General features: G+C 42.2%; 3 protein-coding genes across 4 annotated transcripts; 1 reads left to right on the forward strand and 2 right to left on the reverse strand.

Annotated features, from left to right (window-relative positions):
- Positions 1-53: 53 nt before the first annotated feature.
- rtf1 (RTF1 homolog, Paf1/RNA polymerase II complex component) lies at positions 54-7,859 on the reverse strand. The gene is made up of 18 exons (XM_020097943.2): positions 7,726-7,859; positions 5,686-5,796; positions 5,454-5,604; positions 4,514-4,715; positions 4,255-4,372; positions 4,037-4,148; positions 3,803-3,941; positions 3,525-3,702; positions 3,327-3,409; positions 3,115-3,202; positions 2,904-3,011; positions 2,740-2,817; positions 2,500-2,621; positions 2,320-2,377; positions 1,888-1,965; positions 1,689-1,790; positions 1,256-1,370; positions 54-1,109 (listed from the first exon to the last, which is right to left on the reverse strand). Exons 1-18 carry the CDS (start codon positions 7,807-7,809, stop codon positions 1,003-1,005), a joined length of 2,034 nt encoding a protein of 677 aa, XP_019953502.1. The 5' UTR covers positions 7,810-7,859; the 3' UTR covers positions 54-1,002.
- Positions 7,860-8,079: 220 nt separating this feature from the next.
- Positions 8,080-10,362, forward strand: ndufaf1 (NADH:ubiquinone oxidoreductase complex assembly factor 1). 2 transcript variants are annotated; one of them, XM_020097953.2, is made up of 5 exons: positions 8,080-8,338; positions 8,667-9,203; positions 9,438-9,623; positions 9,775-9,849; positions 9,993-10,362. In XM_020097953.2, exons 2-5 carry the CDS (start codon positions 8,694-8,696, stop codon positions 10,131-10,133), a joined length of 912 nt encoding a protein of 303 aa, XP_019953512.2. In that variant the 5' UTR covers positions 8,080-8,338; positions 8,667-8,693; the 3' UTR covers positions 10,134-10,362. The 2 variants fall into 2 exon arrangements, with proteins under 2 accessions (XP_019953512.2, XP_019953513.2); XM_020097954.2 differs by having other exon boundaries at positions 8,670-9,203.
- Positions 10,363-10,451: 89 nt separating this feature from the next.
- On the reverse strand, positions 10,452-13,815 carry nusap1 (nucleolar and spindle associated protein 1). Its single transcript, XM_020097946.2, has 12 exons — positions 13,615-13,815; positions 13,394-13,465; positions 12,877-13,077; positions 12,578-12,752; positions 12,367-12,456; positions 12,150-12,262; positions 12,001-12,051; positions 11,746-11,924; positions 11,393-11,556; positions 11,187-11,303; positions 10,992-11,103; positions 10,452-10,886 (listed from the first exon to the last, which is right to left on the reverse strand). The coding sequence occupies exons 1-12, from the start codon at positions 13,687-13,689 to the stop codon at positions 10,799-10,801; spliced, it is 1,437 nt and encodes a 478-aa protein (XP_019953505.2). The 5' UTR covers positions 13,690-13,815; the 3' UTR covers positions 10,452-10,798.
- Positions 13,816-13,839: the final 24 nt, after the last annotated feature.

A 13,839-nucleotide genomic window follows, 5' to 3' on the forward strand; every position in this document is an offset into this window, starting at 1 on the left:
GTTGCTGCACTAGCACCTTAAAATATAAAAGGGTAAAAAAAATGACACTGAAGTTATGAAACAGTGCCTCTTTATTTTTTCCGCACTCACTCCAAAATGCATATTTACAAGGCATGCCACATCAATACAGCAACTGACTATGAACACAATCGATAACACGTAGAATCTTCTCAGGGAGTTACGGGCGAGGGAGTTATCCTTTGAACAACCAACCATGGGGTTGTTGACAGAAATGAAGAAACACTTTTATAACTGGGTCAGCCATAGAAAAGGGTTCCGCTCAAAATGGGCTGTTTCAAAGACTTAAAAAGCGATAAATGTCCAGCTGACATGTCCTGAACTTTTCGTATTGGTCGTGCAGAGCCTGCATCACTGTCCAGTCAGAGATGATCATCTACACTCTGCAAAAATACAAGAGGCTACTCAAATTTAGGATGGACTGCAACCGCAGATATCACACAGTTTTGGGGGGGAAGGGGGGGGGTTACATATACAACAGTAATTTGTTCATTGCTTGTCAACTCATTTATATGTCCAGTCCTGTAATTTCAAAAATGCCTCCACAATGTAGGTCTTCTAAAATATTGTCCTTCTCGTTCAAAGTAATAATCCACAATCGCCAAGTCCTTAAGAGACAAAAAAAAAAAGGGGAGTGGACTCCAGAGGATCCAAAAGAGGAGGTGAGGAGTTAAATACATAAAAAAACACAACTCAATATACGAGTTTTTGTTTGATAATGCGGAAAATAACAGAACAACAAATATCTGGGCAAGTTTCTTCTGAGAACTCCTTTTAGAGAAATGTTGTCTTCGCTTCATCAGTATTTCCTCTGTTTGGATAGACACTCTGCTGTATCAACATTCAAACACACGCATACACACACGCATACACACACACACAAGTCACTGTCAATCAGTTTCTCACACGCACTCTCTCTTTCACTCACATCACTCACAGCCAATTACACATGCATTGTGGTTTCTGAATGATGGACTGGCCACATTAGATCAGCCCCCTCCTCTTCTTGTAGTCCTCCAGGTTAAGAGACCTGCGGGGGGCGCCGTCCTTCACTGGCAGCGCATTGGAGCTCACAGACAGAGACTTTGCCTCTGCAGAGAACAAATAATATAAATTAAAATAAATAAATCTGTGCTAAATGGATACAAACTTACATCAACAGCCACTTTGTGCTGCAACAAAAGGGCACGTTCCTCAATCACCTGAACCTTAATATGAGGGAGAAAAATAATCTCACCTGCATTGGGAACCTGGAGGTCGATCTTGACGTCAAAGTCGTGAACTTTAAACAAGTCCTCTGAGAGGTCAGTGGTTGGCTTGGGGACGTCTTTATCTTTCGGGTTTAGTTGTCCCTGCAGAGAAACAAACAAAAGATGTTTGAGCTCCTCTGGTTTGAGTCGACAGAACAAAGATGGTTTTCTATTCATAAATATTAGCACTTTACGTAGATGCTACATTAATCAAGATCTTTGCATCTTGTCTTCAGATTTCCCAAAATGTTGATTAATGGCCCATTATCAATGTTAAAAGAAAGAAGAATCTGCTCCAAAGGTTAAAGGGTTTTTCCGTGACCTGTATTTATTTGCATATATCTGCAGCATTGAAATCATAACCTCCTTGATGGAGGAAAAGCGATGAACACGTGAGGGTAGAGGGAGCGCTCTGCTTACCAGTGAGTTCTTCTCTGCATTGGGAGAATCTGGTGTTGACCCAGAACCGTACTTCTGGTTGAGATGAGCGAGAATAGCTGCATGGACTGACGGGTCTCTGGCCTACAGAGCCAGGAGGAACAAAACACCAGATTAGACGGGTCGGGAAAAATCTAGTTTGAAACTGTATTGTACAAACAAATCATTGTGGAGATCTTACGTTTGACACCATGGTGGGTTTGCATTGTCTTCTGGTGAAAGGGTCCATTTGCTGGTTTTTGGCATTTTGTCCTTCAGCCTGTGAAAGAATAGGGAAAAAATAATCCAAGTTATATCAACTGTATAACACGACCAACCTTACGAGGATCAAAACTGCAGCAAAAATCAGAAACAGGAAAATTGTATTTGTTTTCTCTGCATTTCTCTACACTTATTTTACCAACGCCTGTGATTAAAACATGCAGGGCTCTCATCACAAACACAGAGTGACAGAACACACATCATTCGTTAAGCATCTGAAGTGTGGCAGCCTTTACCAGAAGCTGGAGAATAGTAAATATATCATTTATATTTATCCCTGACTTAATAAAACTTCTCACATGGAACCAAGCAGATGTGGTTGATAAAGGTGTCAAATGAGACTGGGACTTACCACGAGAGCTTTCTCAGACTCAACGATGTTCCAGCTTCTGTTCCTCTGATTGATGTAGCTGGGTGGTAAATAAAAATATCATTGAATAAGTCACAACAAAAACATGAGCTCCAAACCGAAAGTGATGCTGTGGACAGACATCCATTCACTGAAGTCAGATAAGATGTGCTGCTCATGTACCTGATGGCAGAGATGTTCTTGGTCCTTTGTCTGTCAAGTGCTTCTGCCCTCTCCTCCAGCTCGTTCAGCTCATCCTGGATCACCTTCACCTTGTCTCCGTCTCCACTCTCCTCTGCCATGGCCTGGAATCAGAACAAACCAAGAGGAACAACAGTAAGAGTCTGACAGACGGACACAGGATATGTACTTCTTATCTGTGTGAGCGAGTTGGTGAATGAAGTATTCACTGGTTTATTTTACCTTATCTTTGAATAGCTGTGTTTTCTTCATGGCGTAATTGGATGGAGCTTTTCGGAATCGGTCCTTCTCCTTCACAATCTGCAGGAAGAAAGGAAACACTTGTTTTTATTCTCTGTGTGATGCAGGAGAAAATCCAGTGAGCACGTTTAAAGAAACACACTCACATCCTCTATGTCTTTGTCATTGAATTTGTAGTTCAGAGCTTCTTTGATGGACTGCTCTTTCTTGGTGATTTCATCAAGAGTGGGGACTTGCATCGCAGCAACAATCATCTGCAAAGGAGAAGAAAATCAGCACACGGGTTCCTTCTTCATCTCACTGTATAGATTATATATTTTTGCTAGTTCAAATTTTCCTCTTTTTAATTCCACTTACTGCTTCTTTCCACTTCATGAACTCGCTTTCAGTGAATTCTTGATTTGATACAAACTCAAGCCTGAAAACTCGTGTGTCCCCGCCATGCCTGAGAACATACACAAGATAAAAACAGCATATTTTTAGGGAGCAGGAAAAAAGGAGGAGAAGGTTCATTAACTGATGATGAACTAATTTGATATGTACAACATTGTTTCTGACAATAAACCTACCTTAGTTGTAATCCCTTGTTCGTTCGCGTAGATCCAAGTTGATAAACCTTTGCTGTCTCCACTACATCCATAATTTCCGCAACCTTGCAACAACAAGAGAATCACACCCAACTTCACTAATCAGCCTTTATCTAAATAAATCTATGTCTAAGCAGAGTGCTGTCAAATATTAAACTCTGTAAAAGAATCCAAACTCACCCTATAAACTGGTTTACTGCTGCTGTTCCCAATCCCTATCCTCACAAAGCAGCCTGTCACTGTCTTTGCAAAGAACGGCATGTGGCACCAGCGTTCCAGCTTGTTTCTGGACAGACGGACCCTATTCAGCTCATCGGGTAGAGAAACAGGCTGTGACTTGGGAGGAGTCTCCTCTTTTCTGTGAGCAGAAACACAACATAAAGAGTTAAAGCGGAGGTAAGGGTTGTTTTTTGATAAATGTTTCATTGGTTAACCACTATGCAATGAATGACACTCACTCATCATCATCATAAGAAGATGAACGCGAACTCCGATCACTTTTCACTGAGGACTTGTCGTCATCTTCCTCTTCTTCCTCCTCATCATCGGAGTAAACCTCACTCGTCTTCAGGGGCAGACGTTTGGCCAGAAGTTCAGCTGCTCACCAAAGAGAAGAAGCATCAGTAATTAGAACTGGATGAATTGTCACAAACAGTCATGTCACGGCTGAGTAATAAAAAAACAACACCTACCTGTTTTGTTTTTCTTTTTCTCACGTTCAGCCTTTAGTTCTTCCATTGCCTGGGACTTTTTGTCAAGTTTTTCGTCACGTTTGGATCGTCTCTCCTTGTTGTGTGACATGACCTGGAGAACGGTGCACATTTAAATCACGTAAAGAGACGTGAACACATCAGTGTGATAGTCATGTTTGTCTAAAATCTTTTGAAATTGTCCACGGATCTGTACCCACCACTTGTGTGTCTTGAACCTGAGATTGCTTCCTCTTTTCTTGTTCTTCCTCCTGCTTCTTTTTCTTCTCCTCCTTCTCTTTCTTCTTTGCCGTCTTCAGCTTCTTCTTAATTTCAAAGCTGTGAAAACACACGTCGTCTCGGATCAATAAATGGTGAACTTGGTCGTTGAGAAATGGGATGAGTGAAAATGGGATATTTTCAAATCAATTAAATATCCTGGTGTTTCCTGTAGGTTGAGAAGATGTTTTCTCTGCTCACCGTCTCTTTAGCACCTCTCTTTTCTCAATTCTGTTGAACAGCTCTTGCTCTCTTTCCTTCTCCGTCATCTGCTCCAGACGTGCTCTGTCCTCCGCATCTCCCATCAAGTCATCGTCGTAACCGTCCCTAAACACCTCATCCTCTGAGGAGTCCGAGTCTGAGCTGGAGGACGAGCTGTTGCTCTCTGAATCAGACACCTCACCTGATAAAGAGCAATTCACACACATTAAAAGGAATCACTTCATTGTCAGAGGGTTGGATGTCCTGAGTCCATCTTCAAGTTGGTCTTAGAGCCAATTCTTTGTATTTTAAAAATATTTAACATTTTTCCAGTATGGACCTCATTAAGCTCGACACCATTCTATTCCTTTAATTTACCCAATTGTCCTCTCGACACTCATTTTAACGTCTCCTGAAAGATTGTGTGTGCAACATCTGAAGAATGCATTTTATAAACTCACATAGCTGAAATGAGAGTGACAGATTTTGAAATGTATTCAATTTTGAACAGCTGTGCATTTTGCATTTATATTCGACACTCGTGATACAGGCTATTTCACACTTTCTTGCCAAGTATATCATCATCATCATCTTAAACCACCTTTTGATCCAATTTCCAGAACTGTTCCTTAAAGACTTTTCCATTTTTCAATAACCATGTGGCTCCATTGCAGATCAATGCAACACAAATACACAAACAGATTAGATGCTACACTTTGAGCCAGTGGGAATAAAGGGGATGAGCAAGTGACTCACCTAATCCCAGCCTCCTAAAATACTTGAGGACACGGCACTCAGTGATTTGAGTGATCTACGTTTAAGAATATCTCTGCTCATTCTGATTTGCTCTTAAGATACCATTAATACTATACACAATAAGACACCATTTACACAAGGCCATGTGTGGCAGCTTTGAGAATATAAATGATTCTCCACTTACCCTCTTCAGGTGCAGAGCTCTCAGCTGAGCTGTCTCCATCAGAACTGCCGGACGCTGTTGCTTTTCCAACTTTCTTCTTCGTTGTGTTCTTCTTCTCAGACCCTTTGCCTTGCTTAACTTTCTTTTTACCTTTGGTTCCACCCACGGTCCACTAGAAAGAAGAATAAAAAAAATTACTATATTTTCAGCATCTTTTACATGTCATTTAAAGCAAAGACCCAGACTGTCATACCTCATCATCACTGTCGGATGTCTCAGAGTCTGTAGACGCTGCAGGTTTGCTGACTGGCTCCTCTTGTTCACCTGAATCCACCCTCTTCCTCTTTGCCAATGACAGCAGCTCCTGAACAGAAAAACACAGTTGTGTGGTTCAGAAAATGTTTTGTTGAGTAACTGTAAGAGCTGTAATATGGTGTAACAGAATAAAGATGTATATGATTATGAAAGAATGCGTCGCTGGTCATACTAAAGCGCTCACTTTTCCAACACACTTTGCAATATGCACATAGAAGAGCAAACATCCCACACACTTTGACAACGGGCTGAAGGATGGACAAGTGGCAAGCTTCTTCTTCCTGATAAGCAGTACAGGCTGGAGCAAATGCATATTAACCTCCACCAAGGCTGGGTTTTTATTGCCGTTTGTCTGTCAGCAGGATTACGCAAAACATCATTAAAACATTTGGCTGCCTGAGCCTCTATTTAAACAGGCCTTGACAACTGTTGTATATTTTTATTGTCCATTCGAAGCCTTGGTTTCTGCAGCGCGAAAAACATATAATCCAAACAAGAGAATAAGAGAGAATATCAACTCAAACAATTGCCAGCTGGATTAAATTGAATTAAAAACCTATAACCCAGATATCTATCTACATATATACGCATATGTATATGTTTATTCCAATATCTCATTAGGCAGATGGGGATCACTGGTATTGAAAGGACACTGTATTGGCAGAGGTGCAGCGATTGAATCAACCCTGGGAGAATTTTTTTTTATTATTAATTGGTACCATAGACTCTTTACTCCAAGATAATTATTCAGTAGGTTATTGCAAGAGCTGACGTGCAGTTCTCGCCTAATCGAGTTGAACTCAACCAGCTTGAAGACAATAATTGTTACTGAGTCTGAGATGGAAGAAAGACATGATTAGAGAGGCCAGGGCTGTTCTGTTATTCTCTGTGGGTGTGAATTGCCTTGGGGGCTAAACTACCTGGCAGTGAACCATCAGCTTAAATTAGTCCAGGTATCAGAACGTCTTTAACAATGAGTTCCGCACGGTGAGATTTAGGTGATCACGTGTGTTAGACTGGTACGTTGCATAAACAAAGGTGCAGCACTGGAGTCCAGAGCTGAATCTCCCAAAAAACAATCATTGATACATTACTACAAGGATTTGATTTGCAGTTGTGGGCTTGAAAACAACCAAACCGTTGAGCATCTGTAAGTCATCAGTTATTGAGCCTGAGACTGAAGAAAGACTAGAGAGTTTGCTTTGTTATTCTCTGCATGTGTGATTTGCCTCTGGGGGTAAACTACCTGAGTGAACTGACAGGTGAAGGACAGGGGGACTTTGTGTTTATATATATGTGTGTGTGTGTGTTTGTATTGTAGCTGCAGCCCTGAGCAGCTCTTCAGTCCGACATGTTGCACTGAAGCTCCTCAGTCAACTTGTTTGACAACAACACAGATACAGCAGCCCAGCTCGCTGACGTCATTCGGGAGCTACGGCTCTTCAGGCTAAAAATCAAGTTCAGCTTCACTGCGGCTTCAGTTCGAGCAAAACACACTTGATCCCAGTTTAGTTAACGAGCTAAATAAAACACACACACACACACATACACACACACACAGACTACACAGCCGCACGCTCCAAACCAGGGATCAAACCCGCGGCGCGGTTATTTCGGGTCAACGACAAAAATACAAATTAACCGCTAACGTTAAGTGTGTTTCTCTGAATGTAACCTAACCGTTAGCATCACTTAGCTTCCCAGCGCTAACACACTGCTACCTGTGCTAACTCACAAAAAAAAAAAAAAAAACACCCGGAGCTGGCAAGAGAGAAAAACACCGAGAACACAGATGTTTGGTGTAATGGCGCGTTTCTGTGCTAAACAACAAAAAAAAAAGGTGAATACATCAGGTCGCTCTCCCAGCGAGGCCAAACACAGCGCAGCTAAGCTAGCACACGTTAGCTTCACCTCAAAACTGTTGGGCAACTTAAAGACGCCGCCGGACGTCGACACCGGGAGGAGAGCTCGCGCCTACCTGGTCTAAGTTATCGTCGCTGGCGCTGTCTTCGGAGTCGGAGTCGATCACGACCCGACCTTTCCGCTTCTTCACGTTCACCATGATTAGCAACGCGGCTAACCTGCTAGCTACCGCTGTGTCGTCTCGGCGATGGAAGCTAGCTAAGTTTACCACCGAGCTAGTTACTCTGCAGTGAGCCACACAAAGGCGCTACTGAGCATGCGCGCTCCGTGTTGACACCGTGGGGTTTTTATCTCCCGCTCGGTGGAATAAAAATACAACCTCCGTCTCTGTCCCGCTCCTTGTTGTTTTATAGATCAGTTGAAACTGATCAAAGTCGGGTGATAACTGATAATCAACCGAGGGGAGGAACCACATGTGTACGAGGAGTGTATCCGTCAGGAAGGACGTTTGTGGTGCACGTGAGCTGCGTTCAAGATCCACGACGATTCGACCTTTAACTGTTTTCTTCTTCCTCGCTCCGCCGCGTTTACCTTCGCGTGTGGACGTGTCTTGAACGCAACCCCCGGGTGTGTTAACGTGTTTATTTATTCACAACAGCGATTTAAAGAGACGTGTTTAAAGATGGAGTGAAGCTTAAAGACGAGCAGCTCCGGACAACATGGCCTCAGTGAGTGGAAACTGTTTCATCAACTGTATAACAATGTGTTTTCAAGTGATGGTTTCTCTTTAACTAGACTGAAGCTAACACATGTTTGACATTGTTGTTGTTCTAATGCATCAACAGAAGAGGTCAACATTAATAGAAGACAAAAAAAAAAGACCAATATCAGCTGATTGTTAAAGTCTTGTAAAGAATGAACACATTGATCGCAACATATAAACGTAATTCATGTAATTTCCCCCTTATTTTAATTTATTTTTAAATCAGAGAGACTTGACATGATTATTCGTCATCATTGTGTAATGACACCACGTCCCCATGTTCTGTATCCCAGCAGTGAGTCGTCCAGATCAACAGAGAAATGTCCCTGAGTAAGATCACACGTTTCCCCTCAGCGAGGCTGCTGAGCTCCATCCACCGCCAGCAGCTGCTTCTCCCCTCCGTCAGCCCACTCACTGTGCCCTCAAGAGCCCTGATCCAGGGGGAGTACAGACGACCCGGAAAGCCCAAAGAAAACAAGTTTCCATGGCAGAACATTAACTTTAACTTCACAAAAGGTTTGGAGGGAATAAAGAAGCATTTCATGCTGCTGAAGACGGAGTTCTCTGAACGCTGGGTCGGTCCAGAGGGCAAACCGCTTCTTGAGCATATGCTAGAGCAGAACAGAGTGACGTGGGAGTTCAGAGGTCCAGAGAGCCTGGAGGAGTGGACCGTGTCCTCAGATCATGAGATAGGAGGCCAGAGTGAAGTTTACCTGAAGCTTGGTAAAAACAACACCTGTTTTCTGTACGGGACCCTGAGCTCAACTCCTCCGAGGGATGGAGAAACACGCTACAGTGGCTACTGCACCATGCGTTCAAAACAACCACTGGTTAGTGCCACGCCATTTTAAAATAACACACTTTTAATCGAGTTCATGTCCTCAGATTTCTTCTGGAAATGTCGGTGGTTTAGAAACTTGGCTGAGGACGTTATAGGCTGATTTTACATCTAAGTTTGAGCTACAGTAGTAACTGAGTGATGCTCAGGGTGACGAAGGTCAGCAGTTGAGGTGAAGATTGCATAAAAAAAAAAAACACACACCAAACTTTCTTGTCTTCCCCAGTCTTCATTTGACAGGAAGAAGCACTATGATTGGACCAGTTTCAACACCCTGCACCTGCGGGTACGTGGTGACGGTCGTCCGTGGATGATCAACATCGCGACAGAAACCTACTTCTCTCACCAGAAAGACGACATATACAATTACTTTCTGTACACCAGAGGAGGACCCTACTGGCAGGACGTCAAGGTTTGTAATTAATGAGTAAAATATAGTTTAATGCTTTATAAGACTTTACTATACTTTAGGTTCTACTAGGAACTGTTACCACATTTGCAGCACTTTTACTTTTAGGAACAAGTAGTGATTCCAATACTAATAAAGTTTGACTTATTTACAGATTCCTTTTTCCAAGTTCTTCCTGACACATCGTGGAAGGATACAAGATGATCAGCACCCTCTCTGGCTGGACAAGGTAGAGCAAAGGACAAGTTCCCATAAGATAAAATCAAATACATATAAATAAACGTATCCATCGCAAAGTGCCAGTGGTTTAGCACATTTGTTCATTCTCTTGTTAAGTTTTCCTATTATGACTACATCTGTCTGCATTCACAGGTTAACAGTGTTGGATTTACTTTGGGAGATAAAGCAGACGGTCCGTTCCAGCTGGAGATTGACTTCATTGGTGTCTGCAAAGATTACGCACACACCGAGGAGTTTGCCTATGAGGTGTACAAGAGGAATCCTGAAGTTTGACTGAAACTATATCAACACTGGAGATGAACTCTCATTGGATCAGAGCAGAACTCTTCTATCAACAAATAAATGTACCAACTTCTTATGTTGGACAACTGAGCTCCTCCTGCACTCTGGATCATTCATTATGCATCACCCCTCTTGAAATTTCCTGGAAATCAGTTCAGTAGTTTTTGAGTAATCCTGCTGAAGAGATTGGTCTTTTCAATAAACAGTAATTTACTGAGAAGCTCGCTGCTCTTTTCACTATAACGTTTCCAGGTTAAATCTTTGTGCAATAGATTCTGGTGGTAAATTAAATAATTAAAAAAACTACACTTTGGAAAACAGCAAATTTAATCGGCAAATGCAAACAAGAAAATCTTTTGCACCAGTCTTCAACCAGCCTGTCCCCCAAAATCAATTTTAAGAACAAATTAAAAATTTAAATGCAGCAAAGCAACGATCCTCTACACATCTAAATGCATCATTAAACAGAGTTAAAGTGTGACTAATACATGTGTCAAATCTAGAAACAGTACAGAAGGTTGACAGAAGGATAAAAGAGCTTCTCTACTTTCCACACAGAAGGTTCAAAAAGAGCAGAGGGTAGTCGGCTGCAGACAACTAAATATTTACAGAGGAACAACAGGCTGTACAAATATCTTCAAACAAGCGCAGTATTTTTACATCATGACGAGGCCTCGTCTCGCCCCGAGCACACTCTCTTTCTTCTGCTTCCGGTCTGCAGTGTGTTTTTCTCTCCTGTTCTCCCTGAGATAAAAACACAAACATTTAAGTGACAGATGTTGTAGGAGTTGCACTGTTTTAAGAAACAAATCACTATCAGACAACGGTAATTTTTCTTCTTAGACAAACCTTGTTTGGACCTGGTGCTGTTTATAATTTTTCTGATGCGAGTTTGAGATCAGAGACTTGTTTGCTGCTGTCGTTGTGTTTTCTTTGACATCTCCAAAAGCCTTTAGTTTACCTGTAAATTAAAAACATCAGAGGTTAGTCCACTAAGGATACAGTACACCTCAGCTAAACACAGAAACTGAAAACCATTAGTACCTTTGTGAGGTTTGTAGGTGAGAGGACGAGACAGACTCGCCTTCAGGTCAAAACTCTGCTTGGTCTGTGTTGCAGGGGTTCCTATGGTGCTTGTGTTAGCAGTGAAAATGAACGTCCCTGTAGAATTCAGTAAATATTTTAATTACTTTATTATATCTTCACAACCTTTACATCTCTTATTCAGATATTGCAATGATTTAAAGTACCTGGAGTCTTTGCAGCAGATAGAGTTGCAGTCTTGACGTTGACAGACTTGACTTCACCAGTCGTCTGTTTTTGTGGGGTGCTCGAGGTCACGCAGGGAGACATGCGAGCCGGCGTCTTCACCAAAGATCTTTTAAACTCATTGTCTCTGGTGGCTTCTGAGAACCTGCACATAATCACATTTGGTTGTTGTCGTGTTCCATGAAGTTCCACCGGAGCGACAAATCTTGAACAACAACTCGGGTTGTTTGACAAAAATTATTGTTTATATCATAAAAGTTGCAACTCAACAGCCATTCTGTGACAATATTCAGCTACTGAAAAGCAAAAACCCTGAAGAAGAAATGTAACTCACCGAACATTGATCCTGCGAGTGGAAAGGACCGAGGGTCTGAACGGAGCATATTCCTTCCCAGCAGCCTCTTTCGGAGGAGCTTTACTCGCTGAGAGCAAAGTGTGTCTGCGTTTTTCGTCAGCTGTTCTCTTATTGACGGGAAGAGGACTTAACATGGACGTTCGACTCTGATTTGCCTTCTGCAGAACAGATACATACTTATCAGCCTCGCTGCACTCAAAGTATTCTGGGTGTTTAATAGGGGATGATACTCACTGCTCGGGTTTTGCCATCAGCTTGCTGCAGTTTAGTTTTGTCTGAAAGCTTCTGAAAAGGAAAATAGATGGAATAGTAAAAAATAAAAACGACATAAATTACCACAATTGCGTTCAAGGAAAAAAAGGTCAGTCAAAGCTTTGTGATACCTTGAGTTCTTTAACTGAAGCTCTGTAGGTGTCCATCTGCTTGGTCTTCCGCTGGACATAAGAGTCAATGGACTCCATCTTATTAAAATGTGCCTCATGGAGTTTCTTGAAGTCTAAAAAAAAAAAAAACAATTAGCAAGAGATATCTGAGTGAATCCTCACCTCCTAACTGCTTCTCTTAGAGGTGACTGGACGAGGGGAATCAAACCAAACTTACTGGGAGTGACAGGCTTCAGCTGCTTGTTCTTCAGCTGCAGGCTTTGGTAACGAGGGATTTTACCAGGTTTGGCTGCTTTTGTGTCCTTTTCTGGAAATATATAATTAAAATGCAATATTTCAGGATAAAGGCAAGAACATTTAAAATGATACATAACTATTATCATCATGAAAATTAACTATTCAGAAATACCAAACTAAACATGACTCACCTGTAACATGCACAGGTGCCTCGTCCTTCTTGTCGGCCAGCTGCTGCTCACTGTCTGTGACCTGGGACTCCTCCTGAGGCTCAGATTTGACAGAGTCTTTGACAGAAGACACTTTCCTCTTCTTGGAACCTCTCACACCACAGGGTGCAGCAGATGCAGCCACTTCCACATCACCCTTGAGAACAGATGTTTAAATATTTAATCCTCCCAAATAAAATGAACTGATGCTGCAAATAACTTCCAACGAGAAGATGCTCACAAAAAGTTTGTATTGTGTATGTCACGAGGTGTACTAGTACCTCTGCAGCAGTCGGAGGAGACACATCACGCTCAGTATCAGAGATCTTTCTCTTGGTACCGTTTCCTCTGCCTCGACGTGTGTTCACAAACACAGCGGTGCTGGAAACTTCTTCCTGAGAAGTTGCATCTTTACTTTCCTGAGCAGCGCCTTGTCCTGCATTTACATCCTCTTCTACAGCAGCTGCATCCCGATCCTGTCCCTGGAAAACAGTCGAGATTTGTCATTTGCGACTACACTCGCCACCATTATGGACTGAACTTAAACACTTATCACTGCACGTATTATTCCTGTCTTTACACTGTACATATTAGTTTCATTACAATCGTACTTTTCTCTCTATATATATGTATGCAATACTTATATATATATATATATATGTTACGTATTACTCGCTGATGTCTTTTTGACTCTTGCTGCTGTAATGCTGCACATTTCCCCTCTGAAGAACTAATACAGAATGATCTCATCTTTTAAAAAAGCCTTGTTAGAAGTGTGAGGTTCAAACACTTTCTTACCTTCTCTTCTTCCTCCTCCTTGCTCTTTTCTTTTTGATAATGCTGCTTGATCAGCTTCAGCAGTTTATCCGCCTGTTTCACAACAACAACGTTACTGTAGCACACACAGTCACATTACATTCAAATGGCAAACGTTAGCTTTAGCCCGCAGCTAGCCTCAACTCGCCCCAACACGCTAAGCCTTATATCCCGAGCACTGCTAACGGTGCTAGCTCCCTCACCTTCATGTTTCCCTTCAGCCCGAGCTCCTTGGCGACATTTCGCAGCTCCGCGTATTTCATCGAGTCCAAATCCATGTCGACGTGTAACTTTCACTCGGTTTCACGAGAAGAAATCCACAAACACGCGCTTTTGTTGTTGTTCCTCTTCTCGAGTCGCGGAGCCGCCCGACGCTTGAAACTTCGATTCAAAACACAGCCGTTTCATTGGCTCCTGCCTGGGACCGG

This window comes from Paralichthys olivaceus, chromosome 12 (assembly GCF_024713975.1).
Source record: "Paralichthys olivaceus isolate ysfri-2021 chromosome 12, ASM2471397v2, whole genome shotgun sequence".
Classification (NCBI taxonomy): domain Eukaryota; kingdom Metazoa; phylum Chordata; class Actinopteri; order Pleuronectiformes; family Paralichthyidae; genus Paralichthys; species Paralichthys olivaceus.

What these genes read in the sequence shown, in the direction of transcription:
- nusap1 (XM_020097946.2), bottom strand. Translation starts at nt 13,689, where the DNA reads ATGGATTTGGACTCGATGAAATACGCGGAGCTGCGAAATGTCGCCAAG. An exon ending in AGGAGGAGGAAGAAGAGAAG is followed by an intron (nt 13,078 to 13,393) that starts GTAAGAAAGTGT and finishes ACTGTTTTCCAG; the next exon opens with GGACAGGATCGGGATGCAGC. An exon ending in CTTCAGTTAAAGAACTCAAG is followed by an intron (nt 12,052 to 12,149) that starts GTATCACAAAGC and finishes TTTCCTTTTCAG; the next exon opens with AAGCTTTCAGACAAAACTAA.
- rtf1 (XM_020097943.2), bottom strand. Translation starts at nt 7,809, where the DNA reads ATGGTGAACGTGAAGAAGCGGAAAGGTCGGGTCGTGATCGACTCCGAC. An exon ending in GAAAAAGAAAAACAAAACAG is followed by an intron (nt 3,942 to 4,036) that starts GTAGGTGTTGTT and finishes TTTGGTGAGCAG; the next exon opens with CTGAACTTCTGGCCAAACGT. An exon ending in AACAAGGGATTACAACTAAG is followed by an intron (nt 3,203 to 3,326) that starts GTAGGTTTATTG and finishes GTATGTTCTCAG; the next exon opens with GCATGGCGGGGACACACGAG.
- ndufaf1 (XM_020097953.2), top strand. Translation starts at nt 8,694, where the DNA reads ATGTCCCTGAGTAAGATCACACGTTTCCCCTCAGCGAGGCTGCTGAGC. An exon ending in TGCGTTCAAAACAACCACTG is followed by an intron (nt 9,204 to 9,437) that starts GTTAGTGCCACG and finishes TGTCTTCCCCAG; the next exon opens with TCTTCATTTGACAGGAAGAA. An exon ending in ACCCTCTCTGGCTGGACAAG is followed by an intron (nt 9,850 to 9,992) that starts GTAGAGCAAAGG and finishes CTGCATTCACAG; the next exon opens with GTTAACAGTGTTGGATTTAC.